The sequence below is a fragment of the Bicyclus anynana genome, chromosome 3, assembly GCF_947172395.1.
Source record: "Bicyclus anynana chromosome 3, ilBicAnyn1.1, whole genome shotgun sequence".
Classification (NCBI taxonomy): domain Eukaryota; kingdom Metazoa; phylum Arthropoda; class Insecta; order Lepidoptera; family Nymphalidae; genus Bicyclus; species Bicyclus anynana.
In genome coordinates this window covers 4,363,261-4,391,237 of record NC_069085.1, presented here as the reverse complement: position 1 = coordinate 4,391,237, position 27,977 = coordinate 4,363,261, and the positions used below count along the sequence as shown (strand labels likewise).

At 35.6% G+C, this 27,977-nt stretch overlaps 1 protein-coding gene across 1 annotated transcript; it reads left to right on the top strand.

Annotated features, from left to right (window-relative positions):
- The first annotated feature begins 3 nt into the window (after positions 1–3).
- Positions 4–27,663, top strand: LOC112052240 (WD repeat and FYVE domain-containing protein 2). The gene is made up of 9 exons (XM_024091247.2): positions 4–266; positions 1,026–1,206; positions 2,195–2,361; positions 4,048–4,161; positions 6,423–6,548; positions 7,796–7,992; positions 14,394–14,535; positions 16,687–16,795; positions 18,105–27,663. The coding sequence occupies exons 1-9, from the start codon at positions 106–108 to the stop codon at positions 18,162–18,164; spliced, it is 1,257 nt and encodes a 418-aa protein (XP_023947015.1). The 5' UTR covers positions 4–105; the 3' UTR covers positions 18,165–27,663.
- The last annotated feature ends 314 nt before the right edge of the window (positions 27,664–27,977 follow it).

Here is a 27,977-nt window from a genome sequence, read left to right as displayed (position 1 = left end):
AAAGAAACCGGAGTCCGGAATGTCAAAATGATAATGACGTTTTCTTTTTCGTTCTCAGAAAGAAGTGACGAATAAAGTGTTTATTTGCTTTTTATATTGTAAAATATGGCTGCTGAAATTAAACCCGCACCTAGGACACCGAACGACAGGTTTTCTACAACGAAAAAGCCGGCACTTCTTAATAAATTGGAAGGTTGCACGGACGACGTGAACGCGGCGGTAGTAATCCCTGGCGAAGACGGAGTTATTAGTGTTTGCGACGATAAGTATGGGATCTATTAGCATTTTATTAAGCCTATTAAGTATATAAGTGCACATCTCTGATTAAAAGTCTCTCACATTGAATTTGCATGAATAATTCATCACTATTCGTAAAGGTCATTCAACATGCAAGTCTTGTATATTGTCACAATATATCGGAGTTTCACATATTATTTTACATTGTGGCCGTAATTAGTACGACTTACTATGTAAACAACTAGTTGAAAGTTGAACAGGACACATCACACATGTTTATTGTGCAAATTTTGTAACTTATGTGAGTGGGCTGTGCTGTGTGTGTATGTAAAGTAGGTTGGGGGACTAGACAAGTGTTTTTTCAGTATAGTATATTACATGCAACACAGAAATTGAAAAATATATGCTTCTATTATTAATTCAAGTCTTATAATAGGTAATTATAATTGTGGAATAAATATTAATAAAGTTAATAAAACAACACAATATGATAAAACAGTGTGTTTTGTGAATATTGTACATCAGTTTTACTGTTTGATTGTTGATATTATGTAGCTCTGAATATTAAGAAGGTTTATTATCAGAAAACTCATGGTTCAAAACCATTGTCAGGTAATAGCTAGGGATTAAGGTGGGGCAAGTTGATATTGTAACTAGTGGATCAAAACATTCCTTGGCATTTGGTTACATTTAATTAATTTACTACTTTGCTTTCCTATTTCCCCATCCTGTGTTTTGTCAATTTTGAAAGTGTAATTTGTACTAAACCAACATCATTTGGTTCTTAGGACAGTCCGAGTATGGCTCAAAAGAGATTCAGGACAATACTGGCCGAGTATTTGTCAGTACATGCCATCAGGATGCACATCAATGTTTTACACACCAGAAACAAGACAGCTATTCATAGGACAAGAAAATGGCACTATTTCTGAGTTCACACTTGCCGCAGACTGTAATAGAATAAACCCAGTAAGTAAATAGATTGTAAAATTATAGGATAACTAGCAAACATCATGCTTCATCCACATAGTTACCATTCCTGTAGGGAAATGGGGATAACATATAGCCTAGCACCCTGAGATAGTGTAGCTTCCAACAGTAAAAGAATTTTCTAAATCAGTTAGTTTCATTTATTCAATGCAAACAAACAATCAAATCTTTCCTCTTTATAATATAGATAATAGTATAGATAAATATATTAATTAGCAATAGGTGTGCTAATTAATTTATTAGGACACACACAAGGTCCACATAACAACCTATCCTAGGTTGTTATGTGGACCTTGTCAAATGATTTTGTTTTTTTAATTTAATATAATTGGTGGCAACATTTTTTCATCAATTTACATGTAAATTTTTTGTACCCAAATTATGAATGAATGAAAGATGTAAAATAGTTTTGAGCGGGTCAGATTGATCATTCATACATGTTAAATGAATCTGATAGAAACTGTTGTAACTTAGGATTTGTAATTATACAGTTGTATGCAAAGTAATTTAGATTAATTGGATAGAATTTTTTCAATGTCACAATGAACATGAATAACATTTTCTCCGATAATATTATACCACAATAATGTTTCATTCTATACAATCTTTGGTCACTATTAAGTTTTCCGATATAGCCGTGATAGCCCAGTAGATATGACCTCTGCCTCAGATTCTGGAGGGTGTGAGTTCAAATCCTGTCCGGGGCATGCACCTCCAACTTTTCAGTTGTGTGCATTTTAAGAAATTAAATATCACGTGTCTCAAACGGTGAAGGAAAACATAGTGAGGAAACCTGCATACCAGAGAATTTTCTTAATTCTCTGTGTGTGTGAAGTCTGCCAATCCGCATTAGGCCAGCGTGGTGGACTATTGGCCTAACCCCTCACATTCAGAGAGGAGACTCGAGCTCAGCAGTGAGCCGAATATGGGTTGATAATGATGATTAAGTTTTCATTTGCTTGTTCAGACTAGGGAATACTTGGCGCACACGGCCAGAGTTACAGCGGTGGTGTTTTCCTTGAGCTGTGAGTGGGTGTTGTCAGTGAGTCGAGACAAGTTATTTGCCTACCACTGCAGTGAAACTGGAAGGAGAATTGGTGGCTATTCCTTTGAGGCATGGTGCACTGCTTTACAGTATCCTTTTTTAAGCATTATAAAGTATAGCTTGTCTAATATTCATTTGACTGATTGTCTTGTTGGTTCTTTTCAGCATCTCCCTTCCACACCGGGATAAAATAGTAAAACTTGATGATTATGACAATGATAACTTTATCATTATCATAATTATTGTAAACTAAGCCTCTACAATATTTTTAACATAAAAATGGAACTGACTTCAAAGACATATTTCAGTTATTTTGATTGTAATACAAAATTACTAAACCGATTTTCATGAAAATGAAATGGGACCAATCTGGAAGTAAATGAGTTATGAGGTAACCAACATAAAAAAAACATATGCATTGAATTGAGGACCTTTTTTTTTTGAAGTCAGTTAAAAATAAACAAATTTGACTTCATTTGACAGTGAGTTATGGTTGTAGCCAGTTATGAGTACAGCTATATTGCCAATAACATACTGAATTAACATTTCTTCATGAGCTGGCAAGGAACTCGGCAATTGTATTGTTGTATTATAAAATGTTCTACATATATCTCTTAAATATATATTATTAATTATAACTTTTAATTAACTTATTATCTCCATCTTTTATGTACTCGTAATATAATATTTGAATGTTAAATTATAATTTTAGTTTAAGGTTTATGAAATACTTAAATGGTATTATTGTATCTTATTTATAAATATTCCCATGCCTGGTTAATCAGTAGGTATAATATAAAGTCTGCCTTGAATTAGTATCTAATTAATTCTTTTTACTTTTATATAATGACTATACAATTACATAATTTTATTTGTATTATTTAAATAATTTAAATACCATAACTAGTAATTTATGTAATAAATTATTTCGCATCTTGCAAAAGTAGATATATATTTATTAACCAGTTGGTTAATAAATATATTAATCAACCTGCATTGTAAAAGTATGGTGGGTCTAAGTTATAAATATCCTTTCCTGTAATAAGAGAGGATCCCATTTTGGACCATTTAAATAGGCATATAATGATAACTGCTTTACTTATCTATTTAAAACTGCTGAACCAAATTATTTAAGTAAATTATGAGTCTTTTATTTTACTGGTGAATGATACAGGCTTATTATATGGCTTCACCTCTAAATATTATTACTATTTCACTTCACTGAAGCCAGAAAAGAAATGTCTTTTAGAATATAATAACTTCATTTCTCAGAGAATATTTAATATCTTTTAAACAAAACAAATATGAATTCACGTTTTTGAGACAAACAAAAAATAAATATGTATATAAATTTTCCTTCCTTACAGCAGAAAAAAAGCTTGACTCACAGGAAATTATATTTTCCGAAAATTACAACTATGATTTACTAGCTTTGGCCCACAGTTTCACTAGTGTGGAAGCCATCCTCCTGAGAATATTGTAATAACAAGTAGCCTATGCGTTAATATCTCCATTTTTATTTGCAGCTGCATTGGTTCAGTAGTTGTGCTGTGCAGAAGTAACAAATACAAACTTTCGTGTGATAAATAATATTATATCTTTAAGAAAAATCATATGATGACTTGACTTGTGTGTGAATACCTATACATTTTCTATATTGTCCTCTTTCTTTTAACAGATTTTTCAGCGTGCCTGTCTTATATGGGTTAAATTTCACTATAGACGATTTAAATTTGTCCATTATTTAACAATATTTCATTAACAACTGTAATCAGATTCGATTCACAGTCAAAATACGCGTTCATAGGCGATTACAGCGGCCAGATAACGATGTTAAAGTTAGATAATAACTGTGCAACACTAGTCACGACGTTGAAGGGTCACACTGGGTAAGTTATTTTGTTTTTTTTTAAATTTCACACTAGCGGACACGGTCTATCCCTACCCTACCCCTACCTAACCTATACCAAAAAAAACGTAAGAACCACCTTCGCACTTCAAGGAGTATTCTAAAAAAAGAATTTGCAAAATCGGTTCCGCCGTTCTCGTGCGCTTAGGAAGATTCAAGATTAATTTTTATGTTATAGACTAGTTGAAACTCACGACTTTGCACTTGTGGAAATTATTGCCAAACTATATGTATAAAAATCAATATCTAAAAAAAAGTTAATTTGGTTGCGCAGTTTTAAACAAACAGCATAAACGACCTAATTTTAAACTACTCGTATGTTAAGATTCGCAGCGCCCCAGCGACGGGATCTGAAATCTCTCTTTCGTTGTGTTGGGATAAAAGAGAGCGTTGTGGGAGAACAGCTAGTCTCGTCTTTCTCTCGTCACAGAGGTGCCAGCTATAACATGCGACCACTAGACAAAAATCTGTCTTATGGCGTCGGAGTATATATGAGAAAAAAAAACCGATTTAAATAAAAGAACGTTTTAAATAAAATTCTGCAGTTTTAAACCATTTTCAACGGTTTAAAACTCGACTACGAAAATAAAATAAATGTGTTTTATACTTCAAATATTATTATTATAAGTATAGATAAATGATAAATTGTGGTCATTTGACATCGTATTTGGTTTTAATTAGGTAGTTAAAAAATCAATAAAAAGAAATGTTTTTTCTTTTTGGTTTTAAACGGGTTTTTTAGTTTTAAATGGAATGGTTTAATTGATTTTAAACCGGCCTTACGTCTATTTATACGTCGGAGTTGTCCCAGCCCATAGCCCATAGGTCAATGTTAACTTATTTATACATAAAAAACAAAGATTGTCTGGATATTTGCAAATTAAATTTTAGCTTCCTTACATTAAACGTATAATTTTTCAATACATGAACTATAAATATAAACGCACAAATAACAAAGATATTAGTAATTTTGTTTGACCGCCCATACAAATCTAACGATCATTATGATCTCCGACGTCATTAAATCGTACCATTTTGTATGGGGCGTTTTTCAGGGATCCGTGGCGGTGCCGCAAATCTGGCCCTTTAAATCCCTGTAGCTCCGAAAGTAATGATCGCAGATATCCTGTTACTTTTACAAAATTGCTTTACTATTATTATAGCATACCCCTAATTTACTTATATGTATACAATTTAAAAAACTGTCATCATCCCTATTGTCGTACCCACGCCTGGGATTCTGCGATTATTTGTAGGAGAAAAGCGGTTAGCGACAATTTTTTTATATTGGCCAAAACCGATATTATTTATTTCAATACAATTTTATTGCTCCTTATGTAAAGAAGTTCTTGTTTTTTCATGGTGTTTTTAATTAGATAAAGACGCATTTATACTGTAGAACATGTGAACAAAATTAGTTGACATAAATGAGTGGTGTTCAAGGTCGTTGCTTGTTAATTGTTACGTCACCGTCCACGATACACTGATAGTGATAATCAAGCAAATGTTCGGTGTTTTGTAAACGCTTGTAATACAAAGTACGCTTGTATGTAGGTACGCTTCTATTGAAATAAAAGAAAGTACATAAGTAGGTGACCGAGCTACGCGCTTTGTAATATAAACTTATACACATATGTTTTCTGTGGTATCATTAAAACCACCACCAGCTACCCAATAAACTATATAACTACCTAACTAACTTTAAAAGGACACGCTCTTTTTAAAGTTAGTTAGATAGTTATACTGACTGACAAACATTCGTGTTTTATAAATTGATGAATGTGTTGTCTCGAAAGCGCTTATCTTGGTTGCAGGGAGCCGCTGGATGCTGGCGGCTCGAGATCATTGTGCTTATTTTTATTCTTTACAAGTTACCCCTTGACGACAATCTCGTAAGTGGCAAGTGATGATGCAATCTGAGACGGAAGCGGGTTAACTTGTTAGGAGGATGAAAATCCACACCCCTTTCGGTTACACGGCATCGTACCGGAACGCTAAATCGCTTGGCGGTACGTCTTTGCCGGGTGGTAACCTAACCGAAGCCTCCCACCAGCCAGACCTGGACCAATTAAGAAAACCTCAAGGATCGAACCCAGGACCTCCGTCTTGTAAATCCACCGCACATACCACACGGAAACCAAAAAGGAGGTCCTTGGAGGTGATGATAATGATTGTCTCTTAGACTGAATTTTCTAAATCGGCTGTATTTTATTAATAATAGGTTTTTATATTAATTTCTAGGTCAGTTCGAGTGTTAAATTGGGCGCCAATACCACAGCTGCTGTTCAGCGGTTCGTTCGACCAAACCATTATAGTGTGGGACATTGGTGGACAGAAAGGAACAGCGTACGAGCTTCAAGGTCATAGGTAAGATAACTTTTTTCATCAATTGTATACAAAAAACCGAAAAAAAAAATTCTGTTAACTGTAAAAGAAGACATAGACAATTATTTAATTTTGGAATCTTGGTAGTTACACCATAGTGACACTAATATTGTGTAGTTCTGTAGCTACCCAGTGTTGTTGTGGCCCTGTCGAAAAATCGTTCCTATCGCACCTCTATGCGAAATATCATCTTTGTACGCCAAAAAGTTTTCGAAATTTCTTGATGACCTTTCGCTTTTATATATTTACAAGAAGAAGGTAAATATTGTTTGCAAACAACTCCTTTACGTGAATGCGCTATAACGAACATGAGCAATTTTATATTTGACATTGAATAGAGTGGCTGTGACCATAACCATCCATGATCCAGGGCCGGATCCGCATCTGTGCGATGGCGTTATGTAGTTATACAACAGTGGTTTTGTTATGTAGCTGATTTATAATTATTATTATGCGCGGTGGATTTACAAGACGGAGGTCCTTGGTTCAATCCCCGGCTGGACCGACAGAGGTTTTCTCTTAATTGGTCCAGGTCTGGCTGGTGGGAGGCATCGGCCGTGGCTATGTTACCACAAAGACGTAACGCCAAGCGATTTAGCTTTCCGGTACGATGTCGTGTAGAAACTGAAAGGTGTGTGGATTTTCATCCTCCTCCTAACAAGTTAGTTCGCTTCCATCTTAGATTGCATCACTTACCATTGTAGTCAAGGGTTAACTTGTAAAGAATAAAAAAAAACTCCTATAAGTGAATGCGCTATATCGATCAAGAGCAATTTTATTCTTAGACACGTACTTAATAGAGTGGCTGTGACCATAAACCTGAGGGCCGGATCTGCACCTGTGCGTCAGCATTATGTAGTTAAACAGCAGTGGTTTCGTAATGTCGAAAGTCAAAGTCAAAATTCATTTATTTCAAATATGCTTAGTTTACAAGCTCTTTCGAAACGTTAGGTAATAATATTAAACTTAAGAGAATGGTGATAATAATTATTCGAAAACTTAAAATTAAAGTTACGAAGGTTCAAAACGCGCCTTGGTCCGAGAAGAGCCCACAACAAACTCAGCCAGAGTTATCCTTTTTTAGTTGTTTAGGTGTATCGGTGTTGGGATAAATAAGAGGGTATTTGATAACTTGAACTCAGTTGTTTGTTAGGCAGCGTAGACAACGTTACGCTGGCAGTCGCGTAAGTGATTTTGTGCAATAATGTAGTTACGCCACTTGTCCGCAGCAACAAGGTGACGGGGCTGTGGTACGTGGGCGGCTGCCAGCGGCTGGTGTCGTGCGGCGAGGACGGCGCGCTGGGCGTGTGGGAGATGGGCGTGCAGCGACGCGAGACGCCGGCGTGGCGCGAGTCCGACCTGTGCCAGCTGTGCCGCGCGCCCTTCATATGGAACGTGCGCGCCATGATGGAGAAGAAGCAGCTCGGTGGGTTCACAAACACGTACTCTTGGCTTGGGGAGTGAGCTGGTTAATGCGTTACGAAAAGTGTAAGCACGCGCGGACGTTGAGAGGCAGAACTAAAGAAGATTTACTGTCGTGTGGTCTAAATCACACTCATTTTTATTTTTTGATGTAAATTTTCTTGGACTTGGGGAGTAAGTCGGTGAATGCGTTACGTAAAGAGTATTGATGATGGCATCTACTGGTATATTGAGACAGTGTTTGTTATTTAAAACTACCAGTAGATGGCGTTCTTAGGAAACTTTGAAACAATCCCTTTCTGTAAACTTCAAGAATCTGTTGCGATGCAACTATGCCTGATGCCCATAGATGGCGCTTTATTTTTGATTTTACAAAGAAGGTTTACTTCGTGTCGTATCGTGTGGTCTAAAGCACACTAGTTTTTTTAATTGTGACATTGTACGTGACAGTGTGGTGTTTGATGCTTTTACTACTCGAGTTTTGGTCTTGCCTTGCTCAGGTGGTTGAGACATCAGACGCTGCATCGGTGCTTCGGCATTGTGGTGTGTGGCACAATTTTAAAATTAACGTTTTTTCTTTTCTTTTTTTTTCTTTCAAATTGAGCTTTCGCTAGGTGCGGCCAGTATTCTTTCTATACTACAGCCTTTCTTGATGAATACTGTTTATCAACAAATAAATTAGAAATGAAGGTAGAAAACGCATGTCATTTCATAACTTATTTATTTTAAATTATGTATAATTTGTTTATAAAATGTTATATAAAATATATTAACCATAACTAATTGTTATAAGCTTATTAATGAAATTTATTTTCATTAATTTAAGAACAAATTAATTATAATTATTATGAGGTGTGAAATTACTTGTGATTTATACGATTTTTCATTTCATTTTTTAATTTGATTGTTGGTAAACAGTACGCATCAAGAAAGGCTGTAGTATAGAAGCTTTTTCTGGGTTAATGCGTTACGAAAAGTGTAAGCACGCGCGGACGTTGAGAGGCAGAACTAAAGAAGATTTACTGTCGTGTGGTCTAAATCACACTCATTTTTATTTTTTGATGTAAATTTTCTTGGACTTGGGGAGTAAGTCGGTGAATGCGTTACGTAAAGAGTATTGATGATGGCATCTACTGGTATATTGAGACAGTGTTTGTTATTTAAAACTACCAGTAGATGGCGTTCTTAGGAAACTTTGAAACAATCCCTTTCTGTAAACTTCAAGAATCTGTTGCGATGCAACTATGCCTGATGCCCATAGATGGCGCTTTATTTTTGATTTTACAAAGAAGGTTTACTTCGTGTCGTATCGTGTGGTCTAAAGCACACTAGTTTTTTTAATTGTGACATTGTACGTGACAGTGTGGTGTTTGATGCTTTTACTACTCGAGTTTTGGTCTTGCCTTGCTCAGGTGGTTGAGACATCAGACGCTGCATCGGTGCTTCGGCATTGTGGTGTGTGGCACAATTTTAAAATTAACGTTTTTTCTTTTCTTTTTTTTTCTTTCAAATTGAGCTTTCGCTAGGTGCGGCCAGTATTCTTTCTATACTACAGCCTTTCTTGATGAATACTGTTTATCAACAAATAAATTAGAAATGAAGGTAGAAAACGCATGTCATTTCATAACTTATTTATTTTAAATTATGTATAATTTGTTTATAAAATGTTATATAAAATATATTAACCATAACTAATTGTTATAAGCTTATTAATGAAATTTATTTTCATTAATTTAAGAACAAATTAATTATAATTATTGATTTTTGATTGATTTTTAAATGTCTTTATTATATAATATATTGTAACAGTGTTGTTAGAACAATAGACTTATAAATATTTCTTATTGCTAACATGCTATGGTCATTTGTTTGTACAGGCTTACACACCTTTATAAACATTTAGAATAATGGCAGGAAAAACAATTGGGACATAATTTACAAAGTAATAAACTAATATTAACTTGAGACATGCAGGTACCAACCTACCACTGCTAAGCGCCCGTTTGTTGCAAGCACTTATAATACATGTACATTTCTATTAATTATATTATTACACAGAAGTAATTTTACAGATGGTAACTTATTCTACTATGGTATTTATTGTATATTATTGAAATGAACTTAATTTTTTTTTTTTTTTTTTGCGGGTAATGCACAAATATATTGAGCGAACGGATCAGTGACGAGCGCGCCACCGGTCGCTTGTTATTACTTATTGCTATGAATCACCGAGAAAATAGTGATGGGGCAGTCTATATTTATTGTATGTCGATGCGTACGATAAAGTTTTGAGTCTACTACGACCTATTGACGAAACCAAAATGTTAGGATGAATGGGGTTATTATGTACATAAAAATTACGAGACAATTTAAGGATGTAATCTTTTAGCAACGGATATTTTAACTGATCATGTAGTTTTTTTAAATTAGTTCTAAATGGCGTATTGTATGAAATTTTTAATGCCTTGTTTTGAATAACTTGTAATTTGCAGTATCTTGTTTCAGAGATGCTACACCAAACAGGGGCTGCATATGTTATACATGGTCTCACTAAAGTGGAATAAGCTTTTAATTTTGTTTTTGCACTCAGCTTAGATTTGCGACTTAAGATTGGGTGCAGTGCGTTGATAGCTTTAGTCCCTTTGGAGATTAGACTGTCAATATTTTTACACCAATTAACCTTATTGTCAATTAAAACACCAAGATACTTAATATGGCGCTTCCAGGGGATAACAAGGTTCCCTATTTTTATTGTCTTGGTGGGAAGAGTACGTTTTCTGGTAAACATTATGCTCTCTGTTTTATCAGAGTTTAGTTTTAATTTCCATTTGTTAAAATAACTGCTTAGCAACTCCAAGGAAAGCTGCAGGCGTCCTACTATGAGGTCACAGTCCTCAGAAGTCGTGTAGGAGGCTGTATCGTCTGCATAAATAGCGAGATGCGTATGTGGTTGTTTTGGTATGTCATTTAGGTAAAGGGAAAAGAGAAAGGGGCCCAATATAGAACCCTGGGGCACGCCGGCTGGTATAGATTTCAAGGACGATTTGTGATCGTCTATAATGACTGCGAAAGATCGGTTTGTCAAGTACGATTGAACTAGTTTGACGAGGCCGGTGGGAACGTCGTTTATTATTAGTTTATGTAGAAGACCCTCATGCCAAACCGAATCAAAGGCTTTTTCGATATCCAGCAGGATCATACCAGTGCATTTGCCCTGATTCAAGCCATGTACCACATGCTCAGCCACACGTGCTAGTTGGTGCGTAGTTGAGTGATAACGACGGAACCCAAATTGCTCGTTTATGATCAAATTATTTGTAACTTTCTGAAGACGCGTTAAAATGATAGATTCGAATAATTTTCCCAGACTGGGTAGCAAGCTAATGGGCCTATAACTTGAGGCTAATGATGCGTCCTTTCCTGGTTTTTTTATTGCTATCATTTTTGCAACCTTCCACTGGGATGGATAGTAGTTCAATAATAGGCATCCGTTGAAAATTTTAGTAAGGAGGACCAAACATTTCTGTGGCAAATTTTTGAGTAAGATGTTACTTAAACCATCGATACCAGGAGCTTTACGAGACTTAAGTTTATTTAATAATTTACGAATTTGAGATGGTCTAACGAGGTCTTTAATAGTTATGGAATTTACAACATTTAGTTTGGTAACTGCTTCAGCAACTTCTGCCTCAGATTCGCTGAACCAACTACTTGTTATATTCATGTTAGCTAGGAAAGCCTCTGCTAAGACCTCACACTGCTCTTCTGTGGATGATGTGAGAGAATTTTCGGTAATTTGTAGAGGAGGAATAATATTTAGTTTAGGATTTAATGATTTTATTAAACGTGGTAAGTCAGATGATGGATTATCAACTTTAGCTAGCTTGCGTGACCAGATATTATCGTTAAATTTTTTAATTTCATAGTTGATTACGTATTGTAATCTGTTAAATTCAGAGAGAAGGTACTTTTTAACTGACTTATCTTGTACTTTTAAGGAAGTTCTACGGTACGAGTTTTTTATTTTTATAATTTTTCTAATGCGGCGAGGTAGTTTGATTGTATTTATAACTGTTATAACCGGAACACTGTGGTCTCTGGCACTAGTGATAATTTTAGTTAAATGTTCAATATTACTATCTATTTCAGTGGAACATTTGAAAGGTGCAATTATGAGAGAAATGTTTTCATTTATATATTTTCTGTATTTAGCCCAATCAGCGTTTTTGAAATTATAAGTTTTAAATGATTTGCGAGAAAATTTACCTCCAACAGTAAAAAAGATTGGAAAATGGTTTGAAGATAGACAAGAAAAAGTTTCCATATCAGCAATAACATTAATACCTTTAGCTATGACCACATCCGGAGTGGTAGGAGTGTATGAACTATTGTAATGAACTAAAGTGGGTGTACTTGGGGCAAAGATGTCATATTCTTTATTAATCATGTGATTAAACAATACTCTACCGCGTAAGTTCGCAGCAGGGCAGTTCCAGTATGGGTGCTTGGTATTTAAATCACCCATAAGAACAAACGAGGGATACCTATCAATGATAATATCAAGGTCGCTACATAGAAGCGGTAGATTGGGAGATTGATAAGCAGCTATGAAAGCAACATGTTTACCAGAAAGGGATACCTGTATTCCAGTACATTCTAAGTTGTGAGTACGAGGCAGATTAATGGGAACATGAGGAATGTCTGACTTAATAAGAATAGCAACACCTTGTCCGCGACCCTCAGCTAGTTTATCCCGACGATAACAATGGAATCCCGGTGTGTTAAGGTGTACATTTGGAGATATTCTGGTCTCACATATACCTATAATATCAATGTCAAGTGACCGTACCAAATCCTGAAGTTCAATAATTTTTGTTCGAATGCCATCGGCATTCCAGGATAGTATACGTAACTTATTACAATCATACATATTGACCTAGATGAGTTAGGATAAGTATTACTTTATCCATCATGCTTTTGCATGCTATGAACTCTTCTTTAATATTTTGGATCGCCTTTAGTATAATTAATATATCACTAGTAGCTTGATTATTAATATCAGGAGAAACATGCGGTGTAGGTTCTTGATTACCACCAGCCACGACATTGCTCCAGGGTCGGCCGTCTACTTTATTTTGTGGCGTAATTTTTTGTGATTTCAATGACGTTTGAATATTTATTTTCTTTTCCTGTAGAATACGGAGGTATTTTTGACGCTCATTGCATTTTCTAAAATTTGCTGGGTGGTTTTCGCCACAATTGCAGCACTGGGCCTGTTGAGATCGATCCTTTTTTGGACAGTCGATGGTGAGATGTGACTCCGTACATTTGACGCATCGAGGTGTAAGATTACAATTTTTTGACGAGTGACCAAAACCTTGGCAGCGAAAGCATTGAGTTCCATAAATGTTATTGGCCTGATATTTGCGAATTTGAACTACACAGTTGCTAATATATTTGATTTGTTTGAAGCGTTTTATATCACTGCCGGGTGGGAGTTGAACAAAGAAAGGAGGGCATGTAGTCCTTCTATCATCCGGTACCTTCATTTTACGTACAATGACATTGGCAAAGCCAAGGGAAGTGAGCTCTTCTTTTAAATACTCTTCAACATAAGCAGGTAGTCCATAAATGACAGCTTTAGAGGTCCTTTCATCCTTGCGGGAGAATGTGTGATAGGGCACATTTTCCGACTTAAGGCCCTTTTTGACAGCCTCGTGGCTATCCTGTGAGTAGCATATAACTGCTACTTTATTCCTACCTCTGTATTGTAGGTGAAAATTTTGATTGTATCTGCTTATGAGGGTCTTGAGAAATTCATGAGTCCAATCTTTGTTAACTTCGACGACAATTGGTGGAGTGCGGTCTGAGTTTTTCCGGGCAATTGTGGCATCCTGAAGTCGTTTTGCTGTTAAGTCCGATGAATCAGTTGTTAGGGTGCTGAATCTATTTGTCGTGTTCAGTGGAGCCATTGAGTTGAACTCAGCAGGACGCGCTGACCTTTTGGGAATTTCCCATTCTGAGGTACCGGGGAGCGTTTCTCGGGGTCGCTTCCCAACAGAATTTGATCGACATAAATAACGATCCATGGTTAAAATAAAATATATTATCCGTTATCGATACAGAAAATTTTTCCCATCACTAATGCTAATGAATGGCAACTGGGTGAACGGTAAACAAGATACGCGTGCAGCAACGATGCGCGCGCGCGACGTACTGATTATAATTATTATGAGGTGTGAAATTACTTGTGATTTATACGATTTTTCATTTCATTTTTTAATTTGATTGTTGGTAAACAGTACGCATCAAGAAAGGCTGTAGTATAGAAGCTTTTTCTGTGGAACCATTCCGTGTCCGTCCACTCAACGTACCTCGACTGATTTGTCTGACTGTTGTGCGCAGGTCTCCGGCAGCACCACTGCCGCTGGTGCGGCGCGGCGGTGTGCGGCGCCTGCTCGCCGCACCGCCTGCCGCTGCCCGTCATGGGCTTCGAGTTCCCGCAGCGAGTGTGCGCCGCCTGCTACGACACGCTGCGCCACGAGCCGTGAGTGTCACTACCGCAGGTCTCCGGCAGCACCACTGCCGCTGGTGCGGCGCGGCGGTGTGCGGCGCCTGCTCGCCGCACCGCCTGCCGCTGCCCGTCATGGGCTTCGAGTTCCCGCAGCGAGTGTGCGCCGCCTGCTACGACACGCTGCGCCACGAGCCGTGAGTGTCACTACCGCAGGTCTCCGGCAGCACCACTGCCGCTGGTGCGGCGCGGCGGTGTGCGGCGCCTGCTCGCCGCACCGCCTGCCGCTGCCCGTCATGGGCTTCGAGTTCCCGCAGCGAGTGTGCGCCGCCTGCTACGACACGCTGCGCCACGAGCCGTGAGTGTCACTACCACGGGTCTCCGACAGAGATAATAAATACCTGAGAATTTCCTTAATTCTTTACGTGTCTGCCAATTCCCCATTGGATCAGCGTCGTGGACCTGCCTAACCTCTCTCATTACGAGAAGAGAGAAGAGACCAGTGTTCAATAGTGAGCCGAATTTGGGTTGTTAATGAGGATTGATTGAAATTGATTTGATTTTCTAAGTAAATATTTAATCAATCAGATTATAAATTATTATTATTGAAAATAACTAAAAAATACATAATGTTACAAGTTCCTCGACTACAGGTAGGTACAGGTATCAGTGTTGGGATAAATAATAGGGTATTTGATAACTTGAACTCAGTTGTTTGTTAGGCAGCGTAGACACCGTTACGCTGCCAGTCGCGTTAGTGATTTTGTGCCATAATGTTTTGTGTTGTAATTATTGTTTATCATAAATTGTTTAGTGTGGGCATGGTACACATTTCGGGCAGGGAAGGTGAGTGTTTTTGTATTTTGAAAGGATCCCTTAAACCTACTCTCAAGGTCACAAGTCCTGGGACCTGCTCGAGGTGTTTCCTCTACCACTAAATAACTGTACAAGCACTGTCGCTGCTACCCGACGTGTCACAATACCAAATATATTACTCCCTGTGAAAGAACAGCGCGAGCACTTGCGGGGTGTTAGACGGTCCCCACAAAAACATTCACACATTTCACTAAAGTGTACCTTTGCGTTACCTTTAGGCCTTATTAAGTCTTGTACGAAGGCCACTTGAAGTTAATCAGGCGCATAAGTTCATAAAATAAGATATTGATATTAAATTTTAAAGGAGATGGTCCAAATTTGTATGGAGCCCATTGTACCCTGGCGGAAATAAAAGAAAATAATTTTATTAACTATTTTCTATTATACGATATACGAATTTAATTTAATTCTTTCAAAATAATACTCATTATCTCCCAAGAAATGCAACATTATTATGAGTAACAATGGCGCATTGATGACGTTTTCAACGTAATAATCGTTTTGACGTTTGCTGTCAAATGTCATGTCATAGTTGCTTTAAGGGCGCCATCTTGATATAACTCAAGAACTTGTGTTTTAATTTTATTTATTTCATTTTATTTAGTTACATTTATTCACTTATTTATATTTTAACAAATATCCGGTATTTTTTAAATTTTAATGACACGGGGTACGAGAATGGGCCTGAAATGGACCATCTCCTTTGAAATGGGCTTTAGGACTGTGGTGAGGGCATCACCCCGCCCGAATAGGGATGATGACAGTTTTTTAAATTGTATATAAATTAAGAGTATACTAATAGCAAAGCAATTTTGTAAAAGTAACAGGGTATCTGCGATCATTACTTTCGGAGCTACAGGGATTTAAAGGGTCAGATTTGCGGCGCTGCCGCGGATCCCTGAAAAACGCTCCATACAAAATAGCACGATTTAGTGACGTCGTTAGCTCGCTGATCGTTAGATTTGTATGGGCGTTCAAACAAAATTACCAATATCTTTGTTATTTGTGCGTTTATGTTTATAGTTCATTTATTGAAAATTGTCACATATAATGTAAGGAAGCTAAAACTATATGAATTTTCATCTAATTACGATAAAAAAACATTAATAGATTTTGAAATTTTATAATCTTATTTATTTTGCAAATATCCAGACTATCTTTGCTTTTTATGTATAAATTAGTTAACATTCAACACACCTTATTTACCCGAATGTATCATAAAAATCAATATATTCAAACCTAGTCATCATCCCCATTATGGGGATGGCGGGTTAAAGCTACGAAATTCAGCGGGTTGTTGCGTTATTACAGGCGCGAGTCGTTAGCGTCCTTCCACGACATGAAGCACGCGGTGGGCTCGCTGTTCGTGGACGAGGCCACGGGCCGCATGTGCACGGCGGGCAAAGATCGCGTCATCAAGGTAATGATTGTTCTTAGCTACAGCAGAGGTTAAAAGTATACTCCACTTTTAACCGACTTCAAAAAAAAGGAGTCTCTCAATTCGATTCTATGTTTTTTATTTTGTGCATGTTACGCGATTACTCGAAGATGTCTGGACAGATTTGAATAATTATTTTATTATTTAAAAAATTATACTCTGGCTAGCACTTAGCTAGCACCGCCTTCAAAGTGATCAGCAAGTAGAACATTATATGATGTATTTTTTCGCTTTTTAGTTTAGTCGGTGTGTTTTATGTTTTTGAAGTCTGTTGATTTTTTTTTATTAAATTTTTTTTCATCTCTTTCTCTGAAAACTTTATTTTGCTCTGCCATATCAGGCGTTAAAAGTAGGTCGTACCGCTAAGGGGTTAAAAGTAACTTTTTAATTTATAATATGGAAGTTTAAAAAAGGGGTCCTTAAAGTATTTATATGTTATTTTTTTTATTGGAATTTCGTCAACCACGGTTGATGCATCTTATGATAATAGTTCCAAACTTTCAACTTTTATAAAATGACTGAGGTCAGACTATTGCAGGCTTTTTGACTATTTGGAGCACATAATGTATAGAAAAGTCATTATTTTTTATTTTTAGGGTCATAATTTTCGTTTAAATATACTCAGAGGCACAGTTATCCGCCCACTGTAATATACTCGCGTCATATTAAAGTGAGCGGATAATTGTGCCTCTGAGTATAGAATATTATCCGTATCTTTATAAATTTTGTTTTGTTGGAAAGACGAGGGGTCTGGCGTTCTCCCGATGGACTATTGCCCTACCAATAGTCCAGCGGGAGAATGCAAGACCCTTGGGTCCTTTATCGTGGAGCTATTGAGTAATCATTATAATATTAATTGTAGTATCTGATAGTATTGTCGGATTCAATCTTTATGACGTTTCCGAACATTGTGCAGTTAGCTGCGCAATACAAGATTTTAAGTATCATATATTATAGGTTCTTTAAATATTTTTCTGTTTTAAGAAATCTTGGGTATTTTTGGCCCCCTCGACTAATTTTGATACAGGGCATCCAAGGCACGCTACGCCACTGCATCTGCGGGTTATTTCAGAGACGTCATAAATATTGCCGACTAATCCTACAGTTCGTGCGCTGTAGCATGGTGCGGGTGACAGTTCGTTTCACTCTTGAAAGTTTGCCGTGATTCACGATAATATTATGTAACATGAACGCCATAAGGCAACTGTCACCCGCACCATGCTACAGCGCACATAGTATAATAGTAATAATGTAGGCACCTCAATAAATATACCTTGAACATTTTATCTAGGTATGGGATATCAGCGTATTGCTAGCGCCTGCGCCGAAACCCGGCACCAGCGATCAGTAGCCGCGATTAACAACCTTATCGCGATCAACATAACGTCGAGATTCCTCTACTCCAAACACGAATCTGTCCCTCAACGATTATTCTATACTGGATGTTTATTATGAGCATAAAAATCGAAAAAAAAAATGAAAGATATATAGTTGTACGGGAAAAATTTATTTATTTTTAAGTTAAAAGATTTATTTTTATTAAATATGTTTAGTGGATGTAATCTTGTGTAGGCAACGTTATAAAATAAATAAAATAAAAAAATATTATATATTTTGTCAATGTTTTGAGCATTGTTCAGTATTGCTTCGTATTCTAAAATTAAACTAAGTTGACATTTTTAAATAATCAATTTTAATGTTTATCGCTGTTTCTGGCGGTTTTTCATGCAAAGTAATTCAGGAAAATCAAGATTTATAAGAATTGGAAATTTTGTATGGTTCATAGACATATTCTATTATCTTTGTTTTCATTATCTATGATGTTGATATCATCACTATATATCACATGTTCTAACCTTGGTTGCAATTTATTTGGTGAAATTTTGCCACCACTAAATACTAGAACTGTCAGATATGATAATTATATCCTGGTGTATCCTTAAGGCATATGCTCACCATTACAATCTCGAGATGAGATAAAGACAAATATAAAGATAATAGCGGCGGAATCGAAAATATTAGTCACTTTTTCGGATTAATGAGGTAGCAATGTGTAATGCCCGCTATACACGTTAGCCAATGTTGGCTATGATGCTCTTCACACTAGCCAACATTGTGGCGAATATTGTGGTTGTTTCGAAACATCCGCACTACATGATAGCCAATATATTTGCCAACGTATTGGCCAATGTGAATAGCGGGCATAAGACAAATTGACAGTTTGTCGAAAAGTCTTTGAACTGTACAGAACTTCTCGTTCACAAAGATTGATTTCTCAAAGTCACTATTAGTTTAGTTTTAGATAGAGATATTTTATTTGTTTTCAAATGGTATGGACTTTAAAAAATTTTATATATTAATTGTTTGCTACATTGAAGTATTTGCTATAAATTATAATCGAATTGTTGATTTTTTTTCTCTTAATACTAAAATTTCACCTTTAATCAAATTGTTGCGTTTTCGAAATATATTTGTCACTGTTTACATTCGTATAAAACCTCAAATACACTAGTCGATTTGACGTTTCGACGAAATCCTAAAGTGAGCTGAGTAGTGTAACGAGGCGTTTAGTGTTCGCTTTAAATCCTTTGACTCAAAAGCCGACAAATATCGGTAGTTGGGCGAGGCAAAGTTTGTGCCTGTATTCCATTAACTTCGATTAACTTTTCGAGTAGTGTATTGGTGGTGTAATGTGTCTTTGAAGGTCCAACGAATGTTTTGATAATTTAGTTTCTTTCATCTTAATGTAAGACTGAACCTTTCAAGATAATAATTTATAAAGAGGTCTTGGAAACATAGCTATGTGTGTAACTTGTAGTGTAGATGTAACAGTATAAATATATAAACGAATATTGTGAAAAAAAAAACATTATTATGTTGGAATCCTAATAGATGCAAAATTTTCTTATTGAAATGGTTGATAGTATTACTGCTATTCAGAGAGGAGACTCGAGCTCAGCAGTGAGCCGAATATGGGTTGATAATGATGATGATGATTACTGCTATGCACATTGCACAGTCTCAGGGGTCACGCACCTATCCCTATATTTTTTAACATGGATTTAGATTTAAACTTAAATTTTCTTTAAAGTAAAGTACACCTAATCACTACTGTTTAAAGTTCACTTTCCTTTGATGATTTTTTTAGGAGGTTTAAACTTTAATTCATGTTTGTAAATAGGCCTTATTTACAAACATGAATTAAAGTTTAAACCTCCTAAAAAAATTACATTAATAATTAATAAATGTGTAACATCATGTCCAAACATAACATCGAATAGCAAACTGTTCTATATTATTTTATTATCTATCTATAATCGATATAGATACACGATTAAGTATTATCCAAAATGATTTAAATCACATGAATGTTTTCATTTTAGATTACTATATCACAACTTTCTAATCTAAGATAGATTGATAGTCTATTGCAGGCCAATATGACTCATATGCGTCCAAACGACGAATCTCGTGAATAGACATATACTCAGAGGCACAATTATCCGCCCACTTTACTATACTCGCGTCATATTAAAGTGGACGGATAACTGTGTCTCTAATAATAGATAAATTTCAGCCGGAAATATCGTTTTAATTGCGTAATTCTGACGTAAGAGACTACTGCGCCGGCATTGGTTAAAATTTTGTCTATTTATCTACACGAGCTAAATGTCGTTGGTCGCATGCTAGGACTATTGTTTTCAAGATTACTAGAAACAACTAAATTGTCGATTATTGCTATTTGTGCTAAATGTAATTTTGATGGCTTCCGTGGCGCAGTGGTATGCGTGCTGTGGATTTGAAGACGGAGGTCCTGGGTTCGATCCCCGGCTGGGCCGATTAAGATTTTCTTAATTAGTCCAGGTCTGGCTGGTGGGAGGCTTCGGCCGTGACTATTTACCACCCTACCGACAAAACGTACCGCCAAGCGATTTAGCGTTCCGGTACGATGTCGTGTAGAAACCGAAAGGAGTGTGGATTTTCATCCTCCTTCTAACAAATTAGCCCGCTTCCATCTTAGATTGCATCATCACTTACCATCAGGTGATATTGTAATCAAGGGCTAACTTGTAAAAAAAAAATGTTATGTCTGTCTCCTATGTAGATTTGATAGCGCTAATTCTACAACCATTTTAGTGTTCATGTAAAATTAAACTAATTGTGGTACAGATAACTTAAAGTGTGTATGAAATTATTTATTAATGAAATATAAATGTGTGTTCATAAAAGAAAACTTTATTTAATCTGTGTCAGAGACACGTATTCTAGACCAAAAAACACTATGGTCTCCTTAAAGTATAGAAAAAAAGACTACTTACTTATTTACTTACGTATAAGGATGTGCTTGATTTTTTAATGTTTATTATTTGAACAAAACAAACTTGTGTGATGATACTGTGGTTCTAGCCTTTCTGACAACTGTCATATTATTAGTTTTTTAAATGGTAGAGTTAATAAATATATATAAAACCGATGTCTAAAGTCAGGCCGCTCAGAGATTGCGTTTCTGACAGGTCGTGATAGAATGGGACAAACATATTCAAATACAATTGCCTTCTTCTTCATTATTCAATTACAAAGACAAACAGTTGGCACAAACTTGAAACAGCGCAGTTCACCAAGTATGCCAGTTCGAAGTTGCATCGCCCATCCGATCACGACCCGTCAGAAACGCAATCGCTGAGCGGCCGGTCTTTACTAAATTACATAGTGCATTGTTTAAAGTCATTTCAAGAAGGTTTTAATCGTTCGATATATTATGATTTAAGTAAGACTATTACGTTCACTTAACTTTGAACAGATTTACACATTTTATTTGCAATGTGAGTGAATTAATGCGAGATTTTATTGTTTTAGTAATTTGCAGCGTTACTTCTTTCGCGATAAGGCCCTCTTTGGCCAGTATAAGGCATCTTATTGAACGAAAATTGGTCCAGGTCTGGCTGGTGGCTTCGGCCGTGGCTAGTTACCATCCTACCGGCAAAGACGTACTGCCAAGCGATTTAGCGTACCGGTACGAAGTCGTGTAGAAACCGAAAGGGGTGTGGATTTTCATCCTACTTTTAACAAGTTAGCCCGCTTCTGTTAGGTTGCATCATTACATCAGGTGAGATTGTAGTCAAGGGCTAACTTGTAGAGAAAAATTTAAAAAATAAATCATGTTAAAATTGTTTTTTTTATTATTTTTACTACGCTACGCACGTCAACTGTCGAATAATGTTTTCTATGATCCAGTTTCAAAAGAAATTGTTTAGTAACGTTAAACTATAGACAATTTTAACAACAATAATTACAACTTTTACAACGATTATATTTTTGTGAATAATTAAGGTTATCTCTAACTTATAGAACAAGTAATAAATCAGTCAGCTGCGATAACCTTGCTCTATGGAACTGGGCAGTCAGCCAAAATTTTCATGTTGTCGATTTAAGTAAATTTATTTCTCGCTTTATACGAGTAATTGAAGATCCCAATGAGAAATTATATTCACCCATCTGTTTTTTGGATAAAAAGTGTTTTATACCAAAAGTATGTTGGAAACATATTGCGAGTAGTTTGCCTAAAAGACTCCTGGCCAAACTATCATCATTAAATTAAATTGAAATGAAATGAAATTTTATTATTTTATAGTTTTACAGTCTCTGATGTGGCTGAGACCTTCTTTTAAGTTAAAACCTGTATCAGAAGGTCACGCTCTTCCTTAATAACAAATATAAACTTAACTTAACATGCAACATGCAATAAACGCTGGTTTATTTGCGTGCGTGCGTGCGTGCGTGCGTGCGTGCGTGCGTGCGTGTGTGTGTGTGCGTGTGTGTGTGTGTGTGTGTGAAATTGTATCAGATGTTTCATTAATAATAGTTTGGTTTACTTATAATAATAGTTCGACTAGGAGTTTTTGGGGCAACCTTCTCGCAATATATTTTCAACATACTTTTCATCAACTGATGGGTGAAGGTCGTTTCTAATGCGGATGTAACGAGTACTATAGTTCGAGTATATTGCCACCTATCCGGTTGCAATACTGTCTCAACCTTTTACAAAACCATCATTATATTTCTCCATCTTATTTAAGGGCGTAAATGATGTTACTTCAATAAGTGCTACGAATGGGGATGATGACTAGGTTTGAATAGGTATATTGATTTTTATGATACATTCGGGTAAATAAGGTCAATGTTGACTAATTTATACATAAAAAGCAAAGATTGTCTGGATGTTTGCAAAATGAATAAGATTATAAAATTTCAAAATCTATTATTTTTTTTTATCGTAATTAAATGAAAATTCATTCAGTTTTAGCTTCCTTACATTAAATGTGACATTTTTCAATAAATGAACTATAAACATAAACGCACAAATAACAAAGATATTGGTAATTTTGTTTGAACGCCCATACAAATCTAACGATCAGCGAGCTAACGACGTCACTAAATCGTGCTATTTTGTATGGAGCGTTTTTCAGGGATCCGCGGCAGCGCCGCAAATCTGACCCTTTAAATCCCTGTAGCTCCGAAAGTAATGATCGTAGATACCCTGTTACTTTTACAAAATTGCTTTGCTATTAGTATACTCTTTATTTATATACAATTTAAAAAACTGTCATCATCCCTATTGAGTGAATCCAAAATTGCTATACGGAACAATCCTGACTTAATGGCCCTCAGGATAAATGGAAAAGAACTATAAGCTAAAGATCTTGAGTGTTTCATATTGCAATTCATTGTCGATTTTCGATAACGATTAATATTTTTTGATTAATTATTATTTTTAATGATAGATTGATGATTTTCGATATTGTTGTAAAATCCGTTTGATATTATTGCATAAAAATATTGGTCTTGGTGGCATTAAATAATATCTGGTTTTGAGATTTGTAACATTTGATTATATTTGATAATTATATTGACTAGTTAGAATATAGTCATATTATAATATTCATAATTTAATCAAATAAAAATGAATAATGCTTTAAAGGTTGTCGCATTTTTCATTTAGCCTTTTACTTATATTAATTATTATAATTTTATGACGTCCATATTAATTAATATATTTTAATTTATTTATGCGTTCATTTTATGTTTGTAATATTGTAAAATCATGTTTCACAAGTGTTTATATTGAGTACATAATTTTTAAATGTTGAGAATGTATCTTAAAATGAAAATTAATTTATCTGGCACCTAAATACACTGCGCTACATCATTATTACACTGGAATTCGTAGACGTTGCAGGGGATCCCCTAGGGGACCATTCTCCCGCTGAGTGTCGAATTCTCATACGCATAGAGTTTAAATTTGACACTCAGCGGGTGAACGATGCGCTGGGGGCACCCCCACGTCTATGATTTCCATTGTTAGATCCAGGGGATATGGAGCTTGGCCCCAACAGGCTTCTCCAATGTGGACTGGCGTGCTTAGGGTGATAATGATCGACTCCTTATCGATAATTATTAGACTTAGACTAATTACAAATGGACTAGTATTTCACCTACATCCGCACGAACAAAGTCGTCTGTCTTTTTGTAAGGAAAAACAAACTTAGATTCTTATATTAAACTAGAAGTTGTTGAACATTTTTTACATCATTCTAAAAGGTATTTTTAGGGAGCTCGAAACTACGAACACGATTACAACTATGAAACATTGATTGTATAGAGATCGAAATATATCGATATTAATTAATAAAAGTTAGTTTCTTATAAAACTTAATGTATAAATCGAGTATTTTTTTAAAATTTCCTAACGTTAAAAACGCTGTCGTCTATTTTGTGACGTCACAATGTTACTTCATGTACTAAACGTTAACTAATATTTTTGTCAAACGCTCCGTTTGTAAGTGATTTGTTATATTGATGTCATGAAACAATTTATCTTTCATTATATGTTATAGAGACAGTTTTTATAATCGCATTAGATCGTTGATCATACTTTGACAGAAAAGTACTAAAGTCTAACGAGACAGGTCCTTTTGTAATTAGTCTGAGTTTTCAGATGTTACTGATAATGACCGCCACCGACGGCTTAACATGCTCTCCTAGCCACGGGGGTGTAATTTAACTATAGTCTGGCAGTTTCGTTGATGACACTCCCATGATATGCGGGTGACAGGGAAAGACTGCGCGGGTGTGAAATAGTGCGTGCGGGGATGTGAGGTGCATCACTCGTGGGTTTTTCAGTCATCGCTACACGCCCCCTTGCCCGCGCGGACCATCGGAAGTGTTACAAACGAAGTTGCCAAGCTGTAACATCCCAAATACGAACTGAGATTATATTTCTAAAACTATCCTAAACACAGCCTAACCACTAGACCAAAGAGACTTACCGCGCTTGTAAATTGCCTAAGGCAGCGAAAATTGGCCTTGGTCCTTGCCCCTCTCATTCTGAGAGGAGACTCGAGCTCAGCAGTGAGCCGAATATGGGTTGATGACGTCAGCGAAAATTAACTGAATGACATCTTGCGTTCATTCATAGACAATATAAGCCCATTATGCTATGTATTTAAATGTCAGGTAAAAACAATTGATATATACTGAAAAAGCAAACTGTAAATTGCTTCGTGAAACTTTTTATATACCTAACTAATGAGTGTATAGGTAAGTGTTGTATTAAAACTATTTATACAAAACCTATATCCGGTGTGGACCAACTTATTAATTAAGTGCGTCAAAAAAATGTATATCAGAAATAGATCTATAGCACTGCACCCGGATACCCTAACCTGACGCAATAAATGTTATTTTTAAGTCTTGCGCATATTAACAAGGAAATTAGATCCAATCAGTCCCTACAACTCAGGGTTGCCAACAATTCCTAATAAAAAGATTGTATTTTTCAAATTAAACGAAAAGCACGTATGTTTTTATAAAAACTATATTTTTCAATATTTTTTGTCATAAGTAGGCAAATAAGGGATATTATGTGATTTTTCGCAAAATATATAGAAAACCTAAACTGATTTCTTTAAACGTTAATTTTAAGTTCGGTATTGATTAGATAGACAAGTTTGGATTCGATGATAATGTTTCTATAGTTTAAAATGTTTGTAAAATATTGTAAATTTGTTAAAAATATAATACTTTTGCGTGCTATGTATTTCTTCAACAGTATATAGTGCAATACTATATATTACAGTACGGTTGGCAACCCTACTCAGTGTACTTGTACCTGCACCTTTCTAGTTTTCGAGGTCCTATAAGAGGTCCTGAGTAAATATCCAAGAGTCCTGTTAAGTACTTTTAACATGTTTGTTACAGACAAACTTTAATAACACACAAAGGGATAATTTGTCAGTAAAAAAAACAATTATGGTAATACCAATGTAGAAAATAAAAAAAGAATACCTAATTAAAAAATTTACTTTGTCTGTTACGCAATCCCCGTGCTAAAGGAAGACAATTCCGACCCTTAGTTTCAGAAAAAAAAATCCAATTATTGGTAAGACTTCAAAACATACTTATCTATGTTTCTTAAAAAGGGCATTTTGCGTCACGTGTTTAAGTTTTATTTACGATTTTAAAGGCTTGCCACATTCCAGCAGTTCCAAACGCGAACAACGGATGTTAATATAAATGTACGAGACGAATTAAAGTTGATGACCGATCTTTGCAAAGCTGCCCGCTGTGGTATGCGCACGGCTTTATAGCCGATTAGATAACTTATAAACGAAAAAACTATTTTTATTCTCTTGGTCAAAAAAAAGGCCAGAATTTACTTGTAGATAAAATATTTGTAATAATGAAATTTATTGGATATACGTAATTGTGTAAAATATGATGATAATGGCTTTTATAATTCGTTGCCAAACATATATTTTTAGATGTACAATTTGGGACTAAGGGTCTTAAGCTTCTTAAGCTTCTTAAGCCATTAGAGCCGGTTGGCATCATCAGCACAGTTAGTTGGTATTTTTAATGGATTTATATGGATATACGCTCACTATGTCTAGTAAATCAGTAGCATCGTTGCATTGTTTGAAAGTTGTCAGGAGGAGAAACTTTGCTGGTCTGGTGCCGAGTGGTTTTAACTTTTAGTGAGCTATAATCTTAAGTCCTTTTTGGCTGAACTAGTCTCACACGCAGTTTGATTGTTTACTTATATAAAAAAAATATTATTGTGTTAATGAATTGTAAAATAATGCAGGGTTATTTTTTAAATTTCGTCACTGTTCAAACTACTTTGATATTCAATAAATTCCAAAATAATATATTCAATAAACTGAACTTTTATCACCAGCTTAATTTGCTCGGGTGAATTCGAAATTCGAACTGTCACATCATAGACTAAAACTATATTTTTTTCTTGTGATTTGTATTGTATTTTATACACTTAAACTTACGTTTTGTTTAATCAGTTTTAGGGTTAAAAAATACCTACTACGAAGCATGTTTAAAAATAACCCTGCGTGTGTATATCGTCAAATTCGTAGGAATGAATTTAAAAAATATTACCACATTATTTTTTCTAAAAATCTATTCAAAATACAAATAAAAAATGTATTCAACATGTTTTCTTAAAAAAACCTGGAGGTTTTTAAAGCATTTGAATTTGACGAACTACATTATTATTATAATATTATGTCTATTTAATATTTTAATCGATGTACTTGTAGGTACGTTATTGTCTGTTTTTGTTATATTTAAGGGTTGGATAAAAGATATATCGAAAAAAAAATTACTTCTATGTTTACTGTGTATACTTAAAGATAAATATTTTTTTATTCACGGAGCTTATTTGTGTTTGTAAATGAACACTGTAAGATAAAAGTCACTGTGTAATTATTAGATTAATAATATGTTATCAACATAGGTCGCTTAAAATTTTTATGCCAATAAAAATTAATAAATTACTCTAGCGTCGTTATTTATTTACCGAAATTAGAACTAGACCGTGCCCACCCTAGAATGGACCTGTGCCCACTTTAGAATTCTGGACTCTGGCAAGTTCGGATAACACTCGCATGATATGCGAGCGACGGGTGGAAAGACTGCGTGGGAGTAAAATCTCGCGTGCGGGGAAGTGACGTGCATCTGTCGTGGGGTTTTTATTCATCGTTACACTTCCCCCCGCCCCGCGCGCAACATGTGAGTGTGCGAACGATAGAGATAGAATTCTATTATGATACAAATAATATACTTGATGTCGAGGGCCAGGAAATAATCC